Genomic DNA, 21,587 nt, shown 5'->3' on the forward strand with positions numbered 1-21,587 from the left:
CTTACAATTCGTTTGTATTGTGCTAGAAGTGTTATATTTAAAGAAGTACTGTTACGATAAAAATACTAATTTGGCCGGAAATGTTTTGCGGGTATCTGCTAGTTTAGATAAATATTACATAGCATTATTAATAATTTATCAGAATCATCTTACTATGTGCGCGTATACCTCTCGAATCATAATCAAAACATTGTCTATTCTTTCAAAGTAGTTTACTCTTGGTGCTTCCGTGTTGCATTGAATAATTTAATTTGTGTCCGTTTATTTCTTTATTAATTAACTTAATTTTATGATTATGAAAACACACGTACCATTTTAAGAAAGCATATGTTTCACCTGCTGTAATTACAGTTTATGTAACAACGATTATGTCTGGCTTAGTCTATGTAGAGAGTATTTAATATTTTACCGTTCCGGATTATAAATCGTAAGAAAGTTCAATTTTTATTAAATAAAGCTAAATTCATTACACTTATATAACTGAAATTTGATTCATCTAAATAAACGCCGAAACAATGTATTTCATTAGTTTATATTTTCTTGAAATGGAATGTATATACAATTTATATTGCAAAACAGAGACAAGTGTGATACTGGAATACGAAAAACAATTGAAATTTTACTAAAAATGGTAAAAAGTTGTAAGAAACTTGTTCAAATTTGTAAAATATTGAAGTTATGTTCATTGATAACGTGACCTAAATGAAAATTTTTTCACGATTTTCAATTTTTACAATCAAACATTTTCACAATACTGTTTGCATATAAAATTATTTCGTGTGATCTTATATTTTAACAGTTAGTAAAGAAATGAATCTACATAGTAAAGGAAAATGATTCAATATCACTAATCTCGTAGGCCCGGCATGGCACTCGACTTGCAATCTGCAGGTCGCGGGTTCGAATCCCCGTCACACCAAACATGTGACGGTCAATCCCACTATTCGTTGGTAAAAGAGTTGGCGGTGGGTGGTGATGACTAGCTGCCTTCCTTCTAGTCTTACATTGCTAAATTAAGGACGGCTAGCGCAGATAATCCTCGTGTAGCTTTGCGCGAAATCCATAACAAAACAAACAAAACTAATCTCGTAAATAATTGTTTATACAAGTTTGGGATCAGTGGCCCAGTGGTTAACGTTCCAGGCTGTAGATCCGAGGTTCTGTGGTAAGAACCCTGTTACCTCCTTTAGGTCCTAGGTACGTCAAGAGTGACAGTGAAATCCCACTATTCGAATATATACAGAGAGTAGCCCGTGTTTTGACGACTGGTGGTGTTGACTAGCTTTCTTCTCTCCAGTATATCACTGAAAAATTAGGGGCAACTATCGCAGATAGCCCTCGAGTATCTTTGCGCAAAATTCAACGAAACTAGAACAATATGCCAGTATGAATGTGTAGGATTTAACTTAATACGCTATAGCAGAATTAAAATGTATTTACATATAATAGATGTTTCCTACAAAATCCATTTCCTATGTTATTTTTGTTTTTCACCTCTTTTTTTTTTTATAGAAATATATAATGGTATAATAGCGGATATTTTAAACATGTATTCGACGGCGTGGTAAAATGGTTTGAAATACCTTATCAAAAACCATTTAACACTTCAAACAGAACTTGTATCAAGATAATTCATATGTTCTGTTATATTCTCCTTTTCTGTCATGATCTCGAAAGCTCTAGATCTTTTTTTATTTAACTACCATTCGTATTCGTTCCATCATTCTGTATAAGTTATACAAGACCATGCCATCTAATTAGAATTACAAAATTTCCAAGTCATCGCTCAGTATTTTCATAGCTCACCTGATAGGACTATATTTTTATTATAATTTTACATGACTAGGTTTCATGCGACATAGTACCGAATTCATATTGCTATGATTCCTAAGGTTCGTGAGATCAGTGATTATTTTAGTAGCGCCATCTCTTGAGAACATATGACAATTTCGACGTGTTTTCTCCAGATTGTATGGATAGATAACTATAAAACAACAATCCTTATACGCCGAACATTTGGGATAAAAATCTCATAAGTTGCTGATGTTTTTTTTTTTATTTCACACTCCTTTTAATTTCTCCATTTCGTATTCAAAACCAGAGGTATGTAGAAATAGCATTTCAGATCTATCTTTGTCTCTCACTGCTCAAGAGGCCTTTCGTTCAATACTAGAAATCGTCATTTGAGTTGGATGATAAAAGACAAAATGTTTTGGGAACGTTATTCATATATGCAATACAAAACTATAAAAGTGACGGTTTAAACGCCAAAAGCTAGCGAAACATTAGAAACCAATTCGCCTAACATTAATGTCTGGCTGTAGATAAAAATGACAACGTTGGAGACGCGATGCCGTTGAACATGCTTTGCACTTTTAACTGTGGGCGCGTTATAAAAGTTACAGTCAATCACGTTATTCAGTTCAAAAGATGACCTGATCGTTTAGATCATGTATTGTATAAGGTTGAAAATTCCAATCACATATCTTTTATGAGGTCAAACTTGCATTTTTCTAACGTTATCCGTACAAACACAAAATCTTTTAAGCATAAATTAATATATATACTAACAGATATTTAGTCTACTTCGGAATATTGAATTTGCTTTATCCACCTGACTGAACTTGTTTGAAAACAACGTCTGAATGTATTAGTACAGGTCTTTTTTTTTTTTTTTCAGGTATTAAACTGACATCCTGTGGTATTCATGGATACTGATGTCCAACAAATAGTTATAAGTATCTACAAAATACATGTTCTGGAAGTGTCTTACAGAGATTAAAATAAACACAGACAGAAAAAAATTAAATAAGTAAAAATGAACAAATAAACAAAATCTTTATTCATACACAATGTAAGTCTTTATTGAACTGGTCGACCTCTAGATTCGCTTTGGAGACGTTTACATACTGCTGAGGCAGGAGAGCAGGTTAAAATCACGTCTATACTAGAGCAAAAATAATGATAATACAACAGTGCTAGGTCAGACGAAGGTCCTAATGCGGTATCCCACAATCCTTAGACTACCTGCGTTACTGATTATTCTCATTAGCACTATTCATGGTAAATAAACCCCTACTTACACTAACGTGTATAAGTCTCTGTACTATCCCTTGTAATGAGTATGACCCTAACCCAAGAGGTCATAAACATAAACAGGACCAATACGTATAAATCGTATGAAACAATCCTGGTAACATGAAATTTTTATATAAAGGTGGAGGGTTTGTACAAGTATACAACTTGCCACATGCAGAACATCTACATGAAAATTTAGAAATATACATGAATGTACTGAATAAAGTTATATTCTCCACCACTTATAAAAGAGTAAAATGTGATTATCTTTCAAACAATCGTAGTCATTCAATTTTTTAAGTCAGTTGCTTATTTCACCTTTAGACAATTAAAATAAAATAGTTCAAAGGAGCTGTGATATCTTGTGGTACTAATTCCTAACAACATCACACCAAGAATGGTCTTTTTTATGTTCAAACAAACAAGCTTTCCGGTTTATTAAGGATTTACTTAAAGGTAAAAATTAGACTTTTTTCGTAAGCAACTAACAAAACAGCAATTTAAACGTGAAAAGTATTTTATTCGTAATTCTAGATTCGTTGAGTGTTAGAAGTTTTCGACTTTTCATTCAAAGTGATTCATGTTCGAATCACCAGAAATATTTTACATAAATATTTCTTGTACATATCCAAACCAAAACCAAAACTCACTTAACGGTTTCTTTCTGTTAAATAGAACAAAACAGCTGACATGCTTTCAAAAGATGTTTTCATTAGTGATGAAAAGGCTTCATATAACATTTTTTATTACACTAAAATTCAAATCTTTTGTCTTTTTAGCTCTCTGACATGTTTTTTTTTTATAATAAACTATCAGGTTTATGATTTCTGTCCTTCAAGTGGGTACATCTGCAATTCGAAACAACTTTACACTATTACTATAAGGACGATCTTGACACCGTTTTGAAGTTTCTAGCTAGATCCAGAAGTTCACAAGGTCTTATAAAAGACAAGTACCTTCCCCAAAAAATTTACAATCAGAATGAAATTTGCATCCTATTGAATTGTTTAATATTTTATCATTTCCTATCTAAAGAGTGTTATGTATTTACACCCTCAATAGGACGTAACCCCAATTACCAAACCTTTTAAGGTTTTTAACCTATTTATGAATACACAGCCACGTCCTTGTACCATTAATCAGTTTACACATCGATACTGTTATCAGTGAAGGGCATGTTGATGTGGGGACTATAATACACATTCAGCTCTGTAACCATCACCCTTAATCTAACACAACTATGATGGTATGCACATACCATATGTTTATAAGTTCTCTATATATTCCTTATCATTAGCAAAAAATATTTTTTCTAAAGTTATAATTCAAAGCAAAGACATTCCGGTAGAGGTTATGGAATAATTCAACAGATATTTTGAAATTCTTTTCATAAGAAATTTCTCTCACTGGCTCACTGGTAGGTTTGAGGGCTTATAACGCTAAAATTCTGGATTAGGTATCCGCACTGGGCACAGCGCAGCTAGCCCATTATTTAGCTTTGCGCTAAAACACAATCAAAGAACTTATAAGCAATTATAACATGTCATTATTAATGACACATAACCTTTAAAATAATATTACAGTTTTGCTTTAGAACATGCTAACACCTACTTCTTAAACATGCGACATATTTATTGAGTCATATAACAATAAAGCAATTGAGAGAGAAATATAATTATGTTAAAAAAGAGTTTTACAATCTTTTAAAATTAAAATGTATGCATAGTTCTTATTTTGTATTGATTGAAGCATTGTTAGTTTCTACACTTTGAAAAAAAAAACACTACCTAAAACTAATCAGGGTAAAATATATTAAACTTAGAATAATCTTGACAGCAGAGACGCATTTACTCTCTCACGCCTACGAACGCTGCTGTCAGAAAAGGGTGTTACTTGAAAAGAGCACATTTCGGTGATTTCCTATAAACCCCTTTCCCCCATCTGGTGACTGTGATGATTACTCTCACTATATTTAATTAATATTTTGCCATACTGATATATTTTTCTACTGCCTTATTGTTTCAAGTCTAGAAATGGTAGACAATGATGTCAGTACCTTTATATTAAAACGTTGAGCCACAGTTTTTTTTCTTTTTTTTAAAGTTTGCCAGTTATGTGTTTACTAATAAGGATTTAATTTTAATTGCAGCTTTGATTACTTTACTATAGGTATATTTACTTGTTTATTGTGAGTTTAGAAATTATTATATATATCGTTTTACATAAACGTTTAAAATAGAACATTTTATGGCTTTAACGACGCAAATACTTTCACATTTCATTTTATCTACTGAAGTTGTAAATATAAAAACATGTCACGCAAAAACTAACACAGAACGAAATGGCAATAGCACAGAGTATTACAGTGGCGCAGCGGCAAGCTTAAGGACCTATAACACTAAAATTCAGGATAATATCTCCGCAAGTGACACAATGCAGTCAGCCCATTGAGCCATTTTGTGCTAAAACAAAGAAGTTTAGATAAAACAATGAAAGATATACAGCAAAGTAATTTTATTTTGAATAAGTATGCATTTCAAAAAGTACCCTTGGTTTGTTTTAAATACCAGTTATAAGTACTGCTGCAGCACATACTACCCTTATTTAATAAGGTGAACACGTATGTAACACAAAACCTAAACCTACACACACACACACACCACAATACCCTGTTAACATACAAAATGATCAAATAAACGACAACACAAATGATAATTATGAAATATATCAAATGACAAAAACCATAACAAATAAAGAAGTTCAACAAGCAATCAAAGCAACAAAAAACAAAGCTCCGTGAGAAGACGGCACTCAAGCTATCTTCCTTTAAAAAAGGCACTCAGAGATTGTTTGAACACCTTACAGCCTTTTTAAATCTACCACTAAATTCTGGATACATCCTGGTTTGTTGAAAGCAAGCGATTGTACTCATGTTCCACAAAAAAAGAAAGGCAGCAAATAAACTGAACAGTTACTGCCCGATCAGCCTGACCAGCTGCATATGCAATATCTTAGAAAGAACAAAATCAGTAGCCGACTCTCCACATTCCTGAAGATCACTTCAAAACTACCAGAAATCCAAAATGAATTTAGACAATTTAGACACACTACCGACCACCTAGTTCGACTAACAGAAACAATAATAGATAGTTTTAATAAGAAAGAATGCACTGTCGCATGTTTTCTCGACATCGTACAAAATACAATACTTACCACAGCATACAAAGTACCCAGAAGCACCACATCAAAATATTTGCACAGATATGCAAATATATAAAATATATGCGATAGACTCCTACATAGTTCACTAAATTACTTCGCGAAAAATTGGCAAAAAAATCACCTACTGTGTGAATTAGATCGCTCCTGCATGCATGATGGAAATAGCCCTAAGTACCTCTCACCAGTAAATATATATGTGTTAAAAATAAGCATATAATTAGGCCACCAAATGCTAGACTAAGAAACTCTAGTTAGTTTTAAGCTGGTTCTACAGCATTAAAAGGGTATTTATGTGAATGCTCTCGATTGGTGTAAAGTTAATGAACGTGAAAATTACATATGAATTTTTTCACCATATGCAGAACATTTGCAACAACGAATTAAAGAGAAAACGTATTTATTCACCTGAATACAGATGTAAGTATCTACATGGACAATGTCGTGAAAGGGGTTGGAGTAAGTGCGATATACTCTGACCCTAATGTAGTAGTTATATTCGTATTCAACAGAAGTTGATAACATCTAATAGGGTGGAGGAAGAGGTCATATGCACCTGACCCTCCCAAGTATATAAGACCTATATACCAATTATAAGAACTGAGATCATACTATCGACGACATAGACAAAGAGGAACAAAGAAAACAAACCCACATAGACACAGAAAACACTAATATGGATACTGAAACACATACACAGCCACAAAGAACAACACAAACACACACCGAAGAAGATGATTTCATATTAGTAACACCAAAGAAACAAGGAAAACTGAATCAACAAACTCACATTTAAAATCAGAGACACAAAATCAACGCACGCCACCACCAAAATTTGACATTATAATACAAGGAGTCCCAGGCAGTCACAAAGTCAAAATAGTAGCCATCAAAAGGTTAGCTAAGGGCGGTGTCCTCGTAAGAGGGGCGAAAGCCATTGAACTCAACATACTTCTACAAGAATGGCCTGAGGACGCATTTAAACCAGGAAACATCACAGTACACATACCCAGAAACAAAGCAACTGCCAAAGCCTTTGTAATCAAAGGTCTACACCCAAGCATTGACACAGAACAAATACAAAATACAGGGACTTAGTCTTTAAAGGAAATAAACTTTCTCAAACTAAGGTGTTCAGGGATATTGGTATCCTTCTTCGCCCCGCTCGCGATAAATTGTTTGCTGAGTTCGTGAATTTGATAAATTTTGAAAGATTGATCATATGTTTCACTATGGCGGATATGAAGACCAGAGAAATGTCTGGGTGGCCAGGAGGCAGAGAGAAGATCAAGGCCGGTGACGTAACCGAACATAAGAAAGGAAGCAAGACGACAAATATTCGGCAAACCATATAAAAACTGAACTAACAGACAAGAACATTAAATTGATCTATAGATTCCAGCCACGGCATTTGGATTTACAGATCCCTGCCAGGCCCGTTTGTTGATTCTTTGTCGATGTCGTACTGTTTTTTATCGCCTACTCATCAACCTTGCCGGAAACTTTGCCTCCTTAACCTCACACCACGCCTATCCCACCTACCTCATGCGTTAAAATCTTATACATATGACGCCCAAAATTACCCCCCCCCACTATAGTTAATGTACTTAATCTCTAGATAAACAATAATTATCTCTTGCAAGGCGAAGGAAGGCAAATCTATCTTCGAGCACCCGGATGTTTACTTCTAGGTAAAACACTCCAGATGTTTACTTCTAGGTGGTGATGACTAACTGCCGTCCCTCTTGTTTTTCACTGTTAAATTAGGGGCGGCTAGCGCACATAGCCCCCGTGTAGCTTTGCGCGAAATTCACACCAAAGCATATTAAAATGATAACTTTTAGTAATGGGCTATTTCCCAACTGACGCCATCCAGTGGTACAGCGGCATATCTGAGACTTACAACGCTAAAAAACTGGTTTCGCTACCCAAAGTGGGCTGGGCACAGATAGCCAATTGTGTAGGTATGTGCTTAATTACAAATAAAACCCAACTCAAAGTAAATCATTGATATTATATCTAAGGGTATTTTTATAATGCTTCGCTGGATTCACAAGAAGAGACCTAAAACTGTCATGTTTGATAAGAATTACAGAAATAGCTGTGATTTGTTAATAAGAATTTTCTTCGGAAATTTGCAAAATTTATTTCTATAGGAGAGTTATACCAAAAGAAGGACTGCAAAGAAACTCAGTATCATATACTTAGCATTCAAGTGGTATCTCATTGATTGTTTGTTTGTTTTGAATTTCGCGCAAAGCTACACGAGGGCTATCTGCGCTAGCCGTCCCTAATTTAGCAGTGTAAGACTAGAGGGAAGGCAGCTAGTCATCACCACCCACCGCTAACTCTTGGGCTACTCTTTTACCAACGAATAGTGGAATTAACCGTCATGTTATAATGCCCACATGGCTGAAAGGGCGAGCATGTTTGGTGGGACGAGGATTCGAACCCGCAGATTACCAGTCGAGCGCCCTAACCACCTGGCCATGCCGTACCAGTATCTCATTGAAATACAAAGGAAAAATGAATTTCTTGACAATAATTTCAGGTCAATATGGTCAACAAAAACAAAATGGCGGACGTTTACATTTTGTTCAAAGAGGTTACTGTGGTGTACAAAATTACTTTTGAATATTTGAATAAAACTATTATGAAAAATCATTTTAGCGTGTTTGATCACTCTAACTATAAGATAATTTCACGTAGATTATGATTCTACTTGATTATTTTTTAAATTATCATTCGTCAACCGATGGGTCAACAGTAAGTTTACGTACTTACAACGCTAAAATCCAGAATTTCGATTCCCCGCAGTAGACAAAACGCAAATAGTCTATTGCATAGCTTTGCCATAAAGAAAACAACAACGGTATTATTCTTAAAAATAAAATAAAAATTTGGTACTGAAAAAGGTATGGGTGAACAATGTACCTTACACTTGTGTCTTTTCATTACCCCAAACAAATGAATGTCTGAACACGTTAAAAGGGATCCGTTGGGTTAATACTTTAGAACTGACATCAGAATATTGTCAAGTCAAACTAGATGACGAAAGCAGACATTAGACTGTTTTTATGATGAGAGGTGGCTTGTATGCCATTCAGCCTGTGTAAGGTGACCGACACTTTAGAAAGGCTAATGGATCTTACAATGAAGGAGCTGCAATGAAAGAAGAGCTTGATCTATGTCAACAACGTCTTGATGTTTAGTGGCACGTTCTAATCTGTGGTTTAGAACCTTAAAATGGATCTTACAATGAAGGAGCTACAATGAAAGAAGAGCTTGATCTATGTCAACAACGTCTTGATGTTTAGTGGCACGTTCTAATCTGTGGTTTAGAACCTTAAAATAATATTTCAGTGGATAAAAAAGAAAGCTTTTAATTGAAACCCGGAAAAGGATCATAGCAGTGGTAAGAGAAAGTTAATTTACTTCTCTACCAGAGTGCAATTTAAAGTTTATTGTTTTTTATATTAAAGTTGTCAGAATGAAAGCAAGCCTGAATTAGGGAATGGGGGAAAGTGTGATAAATGGAAATACCACATGTTTATATCTTCTTGTAACATTATAGTATTTATTTAAAATGTATTCTTCGCTCTGTATATGTGCAAGTTTCATATAACACGAAAGCTGTTAAGCTGATTTCATTCTAGCCGTTTTTGTTGTCGAGTGAATAATGTATTTTTTTGTCTGAGATGTGAATATTGCTATAATACTGCACATTGTACAATGATGTCAACAACAGTGTCCTTCGGTAGTCGTTCAGGCTATATATCAATGTTACAGCCTTACCTATGTTGCAATGGTAATGATTTTTCACCATGGTAGCGCTAGTCACTCTGTATAAATGCAAAATTTATTGTGAATTAAGGAAAGTTGGATTTAAACAGTCTGACAAAGGATCTTGAAGGAGAAGCAGCTGAAAGAGTCCATTATAAACAATAGTCCCATGTAAGGAAAACAAAGTACGCACACTGTTTATGTTTAGTCTTGTGATAAAGATTGTTCATTTAGCATTTCACTTTATGTTATTTACATTTAACATCACGACTCAGTAAGAGGCTTGGCATTACTATACGATCGATATCTTGACCAAATTGCAGTTATTAAGCATAACTATCCGCTAGTTCAAAAAATTAACTCAGTTTACATGAATATACCATAATTTGTTAGGACTTATACATATTAACTGGTTGAGCCACCTTTTATCTAAATTACAGCCATCACATGACATGGCATAAAATCCCAAAACTGCTGAAATGTATCCTAATGGATTTCCACCCTTCTACAACATTCATATTAATATTGTATGAGGAAAGAAAAGGATCATGATAGTAAATTTGTTTTTAGGCTCATTTCATAGATGCTCAACTGAATTAAGATACAGATTAAGATACAGTGATTGTGGTGACCATGGGAGATTCCAAAATCTCTATCAGGTTCCTCAAACTGTAGACATGAACCATCGCTAAATGTACTGTCAGAAATGATGCCAAGGTAAGTTTTTCCATTCATTCTACTGCTTTCTAAAGCGTTAAGGGACACAAGGAGTGTCTAGAAAACATAACCCAAACCATGATTCTATCACCAGAGGCATGTACAGGTGGGACCATACAAGAGGACTCGGGTGATTTGGGTGGATTTCTTCAAATCTGTCTTTTCTTTTTCATCTGCGCAAAAAAAGGGGTAAAGCATCAGACCATAACACTTTTTGTTAGTCCTCATAAATCTAATGACTGCATTCCTTATGCCACTCTAGACATTTTTTCTTATTTGTAATCGAGATAAGTGGTTTATGTTCTCCTACTGCCATATCCCATTCATTGAAGCACTCTTCACAAGATATTCCTTGAGTTCAACGTTGATTTCACTGCATTGAACGTTTATCAGTTGGTTTATTGTTGATTATGATTACCATCATATCTAACAGTCTTTCTCCTTCTCTTTCTATAATTATATGTTTGTGGCTAAACCCCCCCCCCCTTCTCACAGCAGACATTTTTTCACTTTTCGCTATTACTGGTCAACTTGAACGATACAGTAAAGCAATATTAAGCAGTTTATGTACTGTTTTCCTGGTCTGAAATGCGGGTTTTTGCATTTATAATGCACCAGAAGCGTCGGCGTCTGGGTCTTGACCATTGCCCATAATTTTGTCTAAGAGTCCTAGAAGTAAAAAAGGTAGTCGTTTTCCCACTTGTGATAAATCTTTAAAAACAAACAGCATTTCCATCACAATATACAACAGTTTTTAATGTTTTACACTTACTAACTAGCAAATTATATGTCACAGAATAGACATTCAGTCTCACCCAAATGCAACAAATCGCACGTAATTTTCAAAAAACATTTCAAAAGCGTCACCTCCCATCCTCTTCTCTAGACGATTTCGCATTGGGCCCTGCGCGTTCCTATTGTCGCCACTATATTTGTAAATATTATTAGATTGATTGGCAACGGCTGCAAATGTGCTTGTTCAAGTTATTTAAAGTGCTGCAAGGACCACCTGACACATCATGTGATCAACCTAACTTTCATCTGAAAGGGTATATAAACCCTGATAAATTGACCAGCCAGCCTGAGGTAGTACATATTTGCTTAAATATCAGGTTTTTTAATTTGACAGTTGCCAAAAAAAACAGCATATACTTACCTTAAATGAAATATTCATTAAATTAATTTGATTAGCAAAGTTTTAGATAGCGAGGGCATCCAAGTGACAAGACTAAGACTTGATATCGATTAACAAATGATTTAAATAATTTAGAGTCACGCAACCTATTAACCAAAACTGGCAAAAGCATGTGAAAGTCCACAGAAGGATTAAGCGTATGTTTTTTTCCTTAAGCGTTTGGCAATCATTGTTGGTGAGGATTTTCAAATATTTTATTACTGTGTTTTAGTATTTTGAAATAAATTCATTTACACTGTAATAATTTATATAAAGTTTATTTATGCAAATTATTGGAGCATATACAACATATTTTTATTCCAATTTGCCGTATTACTATTAAATATATCAACTTAATAATTGCGATAAGTCTTGATCCCTGTCGAGTTATTTTGTGAGGTTTAACTACTGTGAATTATAAGATGATTGATACTGTACATTATTGATGTAAAAAAGGCCTAACTAAGTTAAAAAAGTAAAACTTCAATTGAAGAGAAAAAGAACTTGAAAAGGCTGACTGTACCGTGTAACTGTAACTTGTAAGTTAGATTGTGTAGTGTAATGTCGTTAATCGTTATTTTTTTGTTGTGTTCGATAACGTTAACAATTAAAATGAACAATGACCAAATATCTAGTTACAGTATCAAAAATAAATCGGAAATGAAGGTGTGGTAAATTGTACAGTGTTAGTATTCCTTACTACTAGAAGTAGTACTATGTACTGTGTTAACTTGTATGAAGTATGATTTTAAGCTTTAAATTAATAGTAATTACTTCCATCTTTAAAGCCCTGGGTGTAGGGGGGGGGGTAAATCACTTATGCTCTTTTGCTATCTGCAAAACTAATAAAATTTTAGGGTGAATTTATAGAAATGTTGATTACAAGTAAAAAGAAAGGATTTTTATTTATTTATTATAAAGGGTTTAGAGACAGCTACCAGAAGGGTTATACAATTAAGTTAGGATTTCTTTACCTTGTGTGTCAAGAATTTATTTTTTAGTTTGTATATTTAGTAAGTAAATATGTGGATGTGTTGGGCTAAGGATTCTAATAGAATAGGTGTATGTGACTTGTTGTCTGTAAATTCAAAAAAATAAACGAACAGCATGCACTCCAATTGTTTTCAAAATAATATATATATATATATATATATATATATATATTTGGAGCAAGTTAAATGTATATACATCTAATTTTTTACACTATGTAAGTCATAGTTGTATCTTAAACACTATATAGTTCTCTTCTTGTCAAAAGTCTACTTAGGCCTATTCAATTGCTTTAGTATTCAGTTGACAAGCCAAACTATTTTTCTCTATTTCATAGCCAAACTATTCATGTATAGTTCACCTACATTGTCATTGAGTTACCTCGGTTGTATCCTGTACTTCAAAAATTGTCTGCCTTTTTGTCAAAGTCCACTCAGGCTGGTTCAATTACTTTAGAACACCCTTTGACAAGACAACTTATCCTCCTTATCTCTTACAAAATTGTTAATCTCACTCTAACATATCCTTTAGGCCTTTCACTCTCACAACGATTAACTTTGCATTTAACTTTTCTCTGACTGAACTTCTTCTTCCCCTGACTTTACTCTTTTCTGTTCTTTTTTTATCTGCTTGCCTTCTAAAAATCTCTATATCCTCGACATCTATGAATTGCATGCGACGTTTCATAACCTCGACATCAGTGAATTGTAAACACAATGTACAATTCTTACTTAGTTACGTAACCAAACTTGTCATAATTATCACCTTTAAAATAATTGCCTTTAACTCTCTTGTTATGAAAAAAACTAAACAATCATGAAATATTCACTCACAAAGTAAGTTCATTAATAATACCTACACTAAACAGTCTTGTATATCTGACACTGTGTTATTGTAAGAAAAAAAAGGGTAAGGTGCGATCTTATTGTTATATTGAACTTAATTTACAAGATTGTTTGGACGATTAATAGGATAAAGGCCTTTTTATTTTTTTTTAGCTATATTGTGAAATGAAAGGAGAGACAAATTTGAGATTTTGAAAAGACAAGACTAGGCCTTAGTTAAGACAGTTTTTTGTTTTTCTAACAGTATAATTGACTTAATGAATGAGTTTCCATCAGCAGTAGTGACGGCTAGTACTTCACTTTTGTTCAAAAGATAAATCAATAATTTTCTGGAAATAAAGGAGGAGTTTAAGTTTTTACTCTTTCTCGAGAGTGGGTGTACATGGACAGCCTTGAAGGACTAAATAGTCCCTTGTCAATATATTGTATTTATTAGTCTTTGTGTCTTTTGTTTGGTTTGCTTTTGCAGCTACTTAAGCATACAGTACTGTGTTTGAAATCTAAATTTATAGACTAAGAATATTTTAGTTAAGTATTTACCTATAAATAGGTTTATCCTTTTTGTTTCTACACTCATCAGGATGTCTTTGAAAAGTGTAAGCCCTACAGGAAACAAATGTTAGGAAAAACCGTGTAAGGTTGCTGATTGGTGTTTGAAGTCTTTCTTGAACTATAAGAAAATTCAGTAATGAGTGTTAAAAGATGTCAAATGAAGGATGAAAAAGACCTGATCTATTATATTGTTTGAACAACTAACAACGTGTCTATTTAGAGGTAAGTAATTAATTGACTTATGCATATGTAAATTTTTTATGATTACAAATGGTGCATTGCTTCCCCTTAAAAAAAAATGATGTGACTACCTATAAGTTTTCTTTACCCTCATATTATTTTAACTTTGGCCTGGTATTGTTTTTTTTTTTCCTCATATTATTTTACTTTGGCCTGTTATAGGTGCCTGTACATACATATAGCTTATAGCAAGTATTATTCCTAACACATTGTGTTAAGTACGTAGTAGTTTATAATTAAATATAAAATAGACCTTTTTTGAGTTCATATTGTATGTTAAGTCAAACTTACTTAGAACTTGAAGTGAAACTTAAGGCTCTAGGCTGAAATGACATTCACACCTCTGCCTTGTGCTTTTTAGAAGTTGGTGCCACTACCTACTTTTTATTTTATTAATATTATGCTGAAGAACTAATTGAAAACAATAATCATTTAAAAGAACACTTACTTGTAAGTGAAATACTGAGAAATTATTTTAATTTGTGGAAACCTATTTTTACAAAGTTTTTTTTTCATTAAATGTTCAATTTGTCAGTTAAATATTTATGCTGCTTGAAAGGTTTAATTGGATTACAAATGCTAAAGGTTATGTCAAAAGTTAAATAATTTTATGATGTAATAAACAAAGACAGTTGTAGTTGTATTCTGATTAGTAACTGTGGCTTGAACCTTGACCCAAACTAGTTCTGAGACTGATGCTTCTACCAGCTAAATAATGGGGCTCAAGTCCCGAGCAGACTTCATTCTGACTGTCACATACTTTTCCCCATTCAGACAAGATTTCCTTATGTTTACATACAACACAACCTAACATCTGAAGTTATCAACACACATCACAGCTTCTCCAAGCCAGAAACTGTCACACAAACACACACGTTTAACGCTGCAGACCAACGTCTGAGCCAAGCATGTACGTAAGTAGTCTGATTTTTCATCTACCGTGTACAAAATAGCCTCGTATATATGGGTGACCATTTGTTGGACACCAGTATAATGTGTCACTGTTTGAACCTGAGACCTTTGTTCACACAAAGCTCTTACCGACGGAGCTACTGAGACTCGAATCTAGACTGTACTAGTAGATCTTTTTCATTACCAAGTGTAAATCATACAGAATAATCATATTTGTTGGTTTTAAGAAAATATTTATCTTAAAACCATTTTATTTGTGAAATACTATAATTTGTTAGGTGAGTCAATCTCTTTTACGTCTTTAGGAACCCATCAAATACTTGTATTCGTAGTTTACACAAAATCTTGCAATAAATAAAAGTCCTCATCATAGACATAGAGCAAATCAACACAAAGCTATTTGGTCTGTCAAGATCATAAAACAACCAAGCATTGTGAAAGTCGTATTGAATGTAGCCTTTCTTATCAGTATACTTATCCAACAAAAATAATAGAACACAGCACATTTTAAGGCAAAGTTTTTGTCAGTAATGTAACTCTTTAAATAATTTTGCTTCTGACAAGACTTCATCTGGGCTACCAGAGCTTAAACACATCACCGTTATGATTCAGTTTTGTAGTTTAGATGATTTTCAATCTACAACTCGTGCAGACCACCCATAGCAAATTGTGTACGAGTCCTGAAAATTCTAAACACCAAAACCAAATCTTTTCTAAGTATATTACATACAGAAGGGAAGCTTGAAGCTATTCCTTACCTTGAAATGCCTTAAATTGGCTATCAATCTAGTATATATTTTCTATATTTTTTACATTGTAGTAATATTCTTAGATGGTGATTTTAGATAAGGCACTACTTCACAGAAAACTTCCATGTCCTCTAGTAGAAACACTCAAACTAATTGTTTTTCACATTAATAATGTTTTAGTTGTAATAAAACATATAATGCTAATAAAGCTTCAGTAATGATTTGATATTTCTGTATAAGAAATGGTGTGTTCAATTAAATGCCGAGCACACCAGAATGGCCCATTTCTCTGGCAACAGGAGAGCTAGACAAGGCGAGCTATAGATCGTTTAAGGAAGTGTGAAACAGGTTGAAAATTTGGGGGCTGTGACATACATTGATCAGTTGAAAAATGTAGCCATTTATAGCTTGTACCTCTCTGTCAAAAAAATCACCAGCTGCCATGGCAGTTAGGGAAACCAAAATTCTCCCAGTATTCCAGAACTTCAGTTGCTGCTTTCACCACAGTTAGGGCATTTTTTTATCATTAATTACACTTAGATAATTTTTGTTCATATCACCAATGCTCTTTTGACATGAGAAGTCTTAAATTTTTCTTACTCAAGTGGTTTACAGACCTTGATTTTAGAAAAAACACACTCAAATAGAATGAGTGTTTTGATACTGTTAATTTAAATCATGCAAGTGGAATTCACTTTGAATGCTTATCTTAAAACAAAACGTCAGTTCTTATTTTAAATTTATTGAATGTCTAACATGTACTTCCTTATAATTATTTTCAACAATTTCTTTTTCAGATTCCTCTGTAGCTATTTTTGGAGTAAAACTAAAAATTCTTTATATAACTGAAATGGCATGCATACAACTTAGTCATTTAACCCTAGAGTATAATATTATTAGATCTGGAATGGTATATCAAGTAAAATTTCAAGTAGACAGGTGAAATGTATAAAGGATCATTTGTCTGTTTAGTGTTCTCTCTTTGTATTTCACTTGTGTAAAATTAAACTATTAAAATTTTATCTAATCAATAATTCATAATTAGAAACAATAATAATAATAAGTACCAATTTGCATCCACACACTTCGAAGGGTAGAGGGAGTACCTGGGTCGTAACAAGGCCAGCCCTAGCTTTCTTGCACTACTGATTTAATTGATACTGATGACAAGTACATAGGTTCAGCAGGTTGATAGTCCAGTTATAAGAAATTTACATTAGAAATAAATTAGTTGATGGAGTATAAATTGTGCATATGGCAACAAGAAATGTTGTATTGGACTCTTCTCCATTCACATGCTGTAACAGAATAGTTTTAAGTCTTTATAGCAAAGGCTTCCTACAAGGTGTCTCAAAAGTCAGTTGCCATAAGCTGAATGTCTATACTTGTTTACAGCATATGTTTAATATGTACTGAAGACATTCAGTCCAAATCGTTTCCACACAATCGTTAATGCTTAATGCCAAGATCTAATAACATTTACAAAGAAGTAAGAAAAGCAGTGTTAATTTCCTCAAAGTTGCAACAGCAGTCAATTTTTGTGACACCCTGTACTCTTCATTTTTCTGACCTCTTTCTTGTGAGGATTTTAGTAAACAGCTACCTAGAGGTACATCATTGTTTAAAATCTACATTTATTTAGTAAAAATAGCATTTGAGAAAATTTTGTTACTGTCATTAGCTGTGCTGTTTGATTTGATAACCATATGATGAGATGTAATATGTTAGACAATTCAGTCTCTTCTAATGTGATCTGTTGGATGCATGTAGATATTTACCAAACATTAATCGAGTGAAACTTTCTGGAGAACCTTGAAGATATTGGATAACCAATCTAGTCATTTGTGTACAAGATCAGGATAGGCCAGCCCCTGCAGTACTTGCAAATTCAGCAACCTATTTTGTAAACCAGCTATTATTTGCAGTTGTGCTGCTTCAAAAGTTATACTTGTTTCTTGTTTAAAATTTGTACTGAACTTCACGTGCATTTGCTAAGGATGTTTATTTTTCAATGAACATTTAATTAAAATTAACATCATGGTGGTATATTACACGCCTTTCCTGTTTTACTGTTGTTACCATCTTTCAGTATCAGAAAAGAAGCTCTCCAAATCGAGCCTTTTTTGAAAAATAGATTTTCCTTCTTTGATTAAATGACAAATGATCATTTAATGTAAGCACGCTGATCAATGTGTGTTCATTATATTGGAAGTGAAGCTTCACGTTTCTAATAGTATAACCTAAAACGTGAAAAAGCATTGTGTGTGTGATGTGTATAGTGATAGAAAACAAAGAGAAAGAGTAGTTTTGAAATAAAAATGGCTCGGAAGATATTGCATGTGTTTGTGCAAAAAGTAATTTATAGAAAGAGTACAATGTGAGTTACAAATTGTGTCTAATACCTGTAATAAGCTGAGAATTACTTTGGCTTGACTGTGTAAAATATATTAAAGGTACAATTAATACAGATATATTTAAGTTATTAATTTCAGTGTCTTTACTGTAATTTAACTACCACATGTTTAAAAATGTTCAGATTCCTGTGATATGTAACTAATAATAAAGTAAACTTGTGAAAATGTATATAACAGTACAGTGTGTATGTTAGATTTCATACTATGGGTGCAATTAGACACTGTTAATTCTTGTTCATTATAAAAGTTTGTACAATAATAGTGTGAACAAATGCTTTTGTAAGTACCAATCCAGCTTTAATTTCTTCTACTATGCGCAATAATTTCAGTTGCAATGGAAACACAACAAAATATATTCTTAAATATTATTTTTACAGAGCTTCTTGGAATCTGAACAATTACAAAAATTGCAAATACGTTTTTGTGGTTTGACGTTAAACATTAAATATGGAATATAACAAATTGGTGATTTACTAATCAGAATTTAAAAAGTATTTTACTACTTATTAAATATTTGTATATCATCTAATAAAAAGAAAAATATATTCACGCCCAAAATTTGTTTCTAACTGCCCGAGGCTTATTGAAATCATTAGTTTCACAAATATGTGTATATGCATTTTTTTTTCTTGAACATGATTTATAAATGCCTAGGACTTACAGATGAGATCACTTGTATATTATATGCAAACATGTTCTGTACTGTTCATTCTCAATGTACATCAACATGTACCCATATGTTTATGTGCATTATTAATTTTTAATGTGTTTTTTCTCAAAAAAACAAAACAGCAAATAATAGGAATTTACTTTCTATGAGAACTGTAAGTTAGGTTTCTGTCAAAAATAATTAGACTTTTAACCATTTACTGAGAGAAAATAGTGATTTCTGCAAGTCTTGTAAATTTAACTTAATTTTAAAATTCTGTTGGGACTGATACAATTTTTATCTTTACATTCATAAGAATAATGATTATTAGTGTAGAATTTGTTTTGTTTTTTCATATGTGCATTTAAATAATATGCTTTTCAAGTGTAATATTAACATGGAAAAATAGAAAAGGGTGAAACAACAATTGGCAAGACAGTTCAGTATTATATTTCATTTTAAAGCAAGTGCTGGATCAGTATTAAAAGTTTTGAAATAGTATCACAAGACATTTGCTTGCAATATGAATGATTTTTGCCACCATTCACAGAATGGCTCTGATTTTTTTTCAAGTACAAACTTTTAACTGATGGCTCCATCTATTGACCGATTTGAGTTCTAATTACAGCCATGGCTCTGATTTTTTTTTCAAGTATAAACTTTTAGCTCATGGCTCTATCTCTTGACCGATGTCAGGTCAAATTACAGCCATGGCTATTGAGGATTTGCTCTTGTTTGCTTTTGCAATGTAACTAATATGAAGAAATTAAACTTTTACATTAATTAAAATTTTTGTTATATGGCCAACTTTTCATTTTTGTTTGCTATCATTTTAAATCATTTCAATTATGTTAGACAAGCCAACATCAAAGTTCTGTGAAATCCTATTTTATTGGACCTCCACCAAACCCCCAAATTATATAAGTAAAGACGGTTGAGTGCTACATTCTCGTGATATTTTATAATCTCCAGTTTCTTCTGGTTTTGTAAATTTCATATTCATTTTTGATTTTGGCTGCATTGGAGTAAGTGAAACAGGCATATCTTTAAAATTTCTTCCTTTTGTACATTTTTTTTTACCTTGTTTTTCTTTCATGCATATGAGAATTGTTTGGGATACACACACTTTTTTGTTTTAGTATAATCATGTGAAAAAAGAAAGCCATTTGACTCATTGACATAACCAGTTAGTCTCCCATAACGTAATCCTTACATTTTATCAAAATGAAATAAGATAATTGTGTAAAAGAACTTTTTAATAACGTTTCGTTATTGTTGCAGCAAGGACATTGAAATTTTAACTCTAATCTGAATTAGAACTGGCCTGTTGGTAACTTCAACTGAACAGACATTATTGCAGCTTAGTTCAGTTGAGAATTTGGTGTTGTATATTTGTTATCACAGTCTACTTTACCTTACAAATGTATGAAAGTTTATTGAAATTTTATTTTTATCTTAAGGTCATTTCTTCTGTGGACAGCCATTTTTCCAGGCTTACAAGATAAATGGAAAGGGATTCAGATCAAGTATCACAAAATGTTTTTTGTGGATCTGGCTGTGGTTTCTATGGCAGTCCTTCCTCTGATGGTCTGTGTTCACAGTGTCACAAAGAACAGCTGAGAAGAAAACAATCTACTTCTAGTTCTACTGTTTCTGGTCACATTAATTCCTTGTGTAAGTTTTTCAAAATCACTTAAGTTGAGGGAATTCAGAAACTCTCTTTGTGAATATTTCAGTGTCATTTTTTGTACAGTTGTATTGCAATTGCATGTTTAAATTTCATTGTTTTGGTGATATTCATTGCAATTTTAAGTGTGAAATATGAATGCTATACCATAACAAGAAAGCATATGCTGTGCAAGAAAACAGTTGATCCATACGTGTATTTCTTCTGTGTGTGCATAACATTTGAGTTGCAGGACCAAATATTATTCTCCCTTATCAGTCTTCAAATGCAACTGAAGCTTATTTAACTGTACGTGTGCCATCCATCTTAGTTATGCCACTTTGAGTGCAATTTGCATCCCAGCCTAAAAGTAGTTGTATTATGTTGAACTGACAGTGAAAGGTATCTCAATACCTAAAAAACGAATTTTCTTTACAACACTATATTAGTATTACAGAAGTTATGAAATAAAATCTGTATTATCAGCAGCTTGACTGTTGTCTCCATTGTGGTGCTTCATCTTGAAATTCTGACGCGGATTAAACCTTTCGAGATGGGTCACAAGTGAAAGGCCATGTCATCTCGTTTGTTGCCTGGCA

At 33.1% G+C, this 21,587-nt stretch overlaps 1 protein-coding gene across 3 annotated transcripts in view; it reads left to right on the plus strand.

The window, feature by feature from the left end:
• The first annotated feature begins 11,865 nt into the window (after positions 1–11,865).
• Positions 11,866–21,587, plus strand: part of LOC106466838 (AN1-type zinc finger protein 6-like) — a 17,438-nt gene continuing 7,716 nt past the window's right edge. The window contains exons 1-3 of one of the 3 annotated variants that reach the window (XM_022394905.1): positions 11,866–11,883; positions 14,387–14,580; positions 20,783–20,996. In XM_022394905.1, coding sequence (XP_022250613.1) covers positions 20,828–20,996 — 169 coding nt within the window. In that variant the 5' untranslated portion in view covers positions 11,866–11,883; positions 14,387–14,580; positions 20,783–20,827. Of the gene's footprint in view, positions 11,884–11,927; positions 12,168–12,379; positions 12,511–14,386; positions 14,581–20,782; positions 20,997–21,587 lie in introns of those variants that run through there. The other 2 variants (XM_013927140.2, XM_013927141.2) reach the window with 2 other exon arrangements.

This window comes from Limulus polyphemus, unplaced genomic scaffold (assembly GCF_000517525.1).
Source record: "Limulus polyphemus unplaced genomic scaffold, Limulus_polyphemus-2.1.2 Scaffold2394, whole genome shotgun sequence".
Lineage (NCBI taxonomy): Eukaryota > Metazoa > Arthropoda > Merostomata > Xiphosura > Limulidae > Limulus > Limulus polyphemus.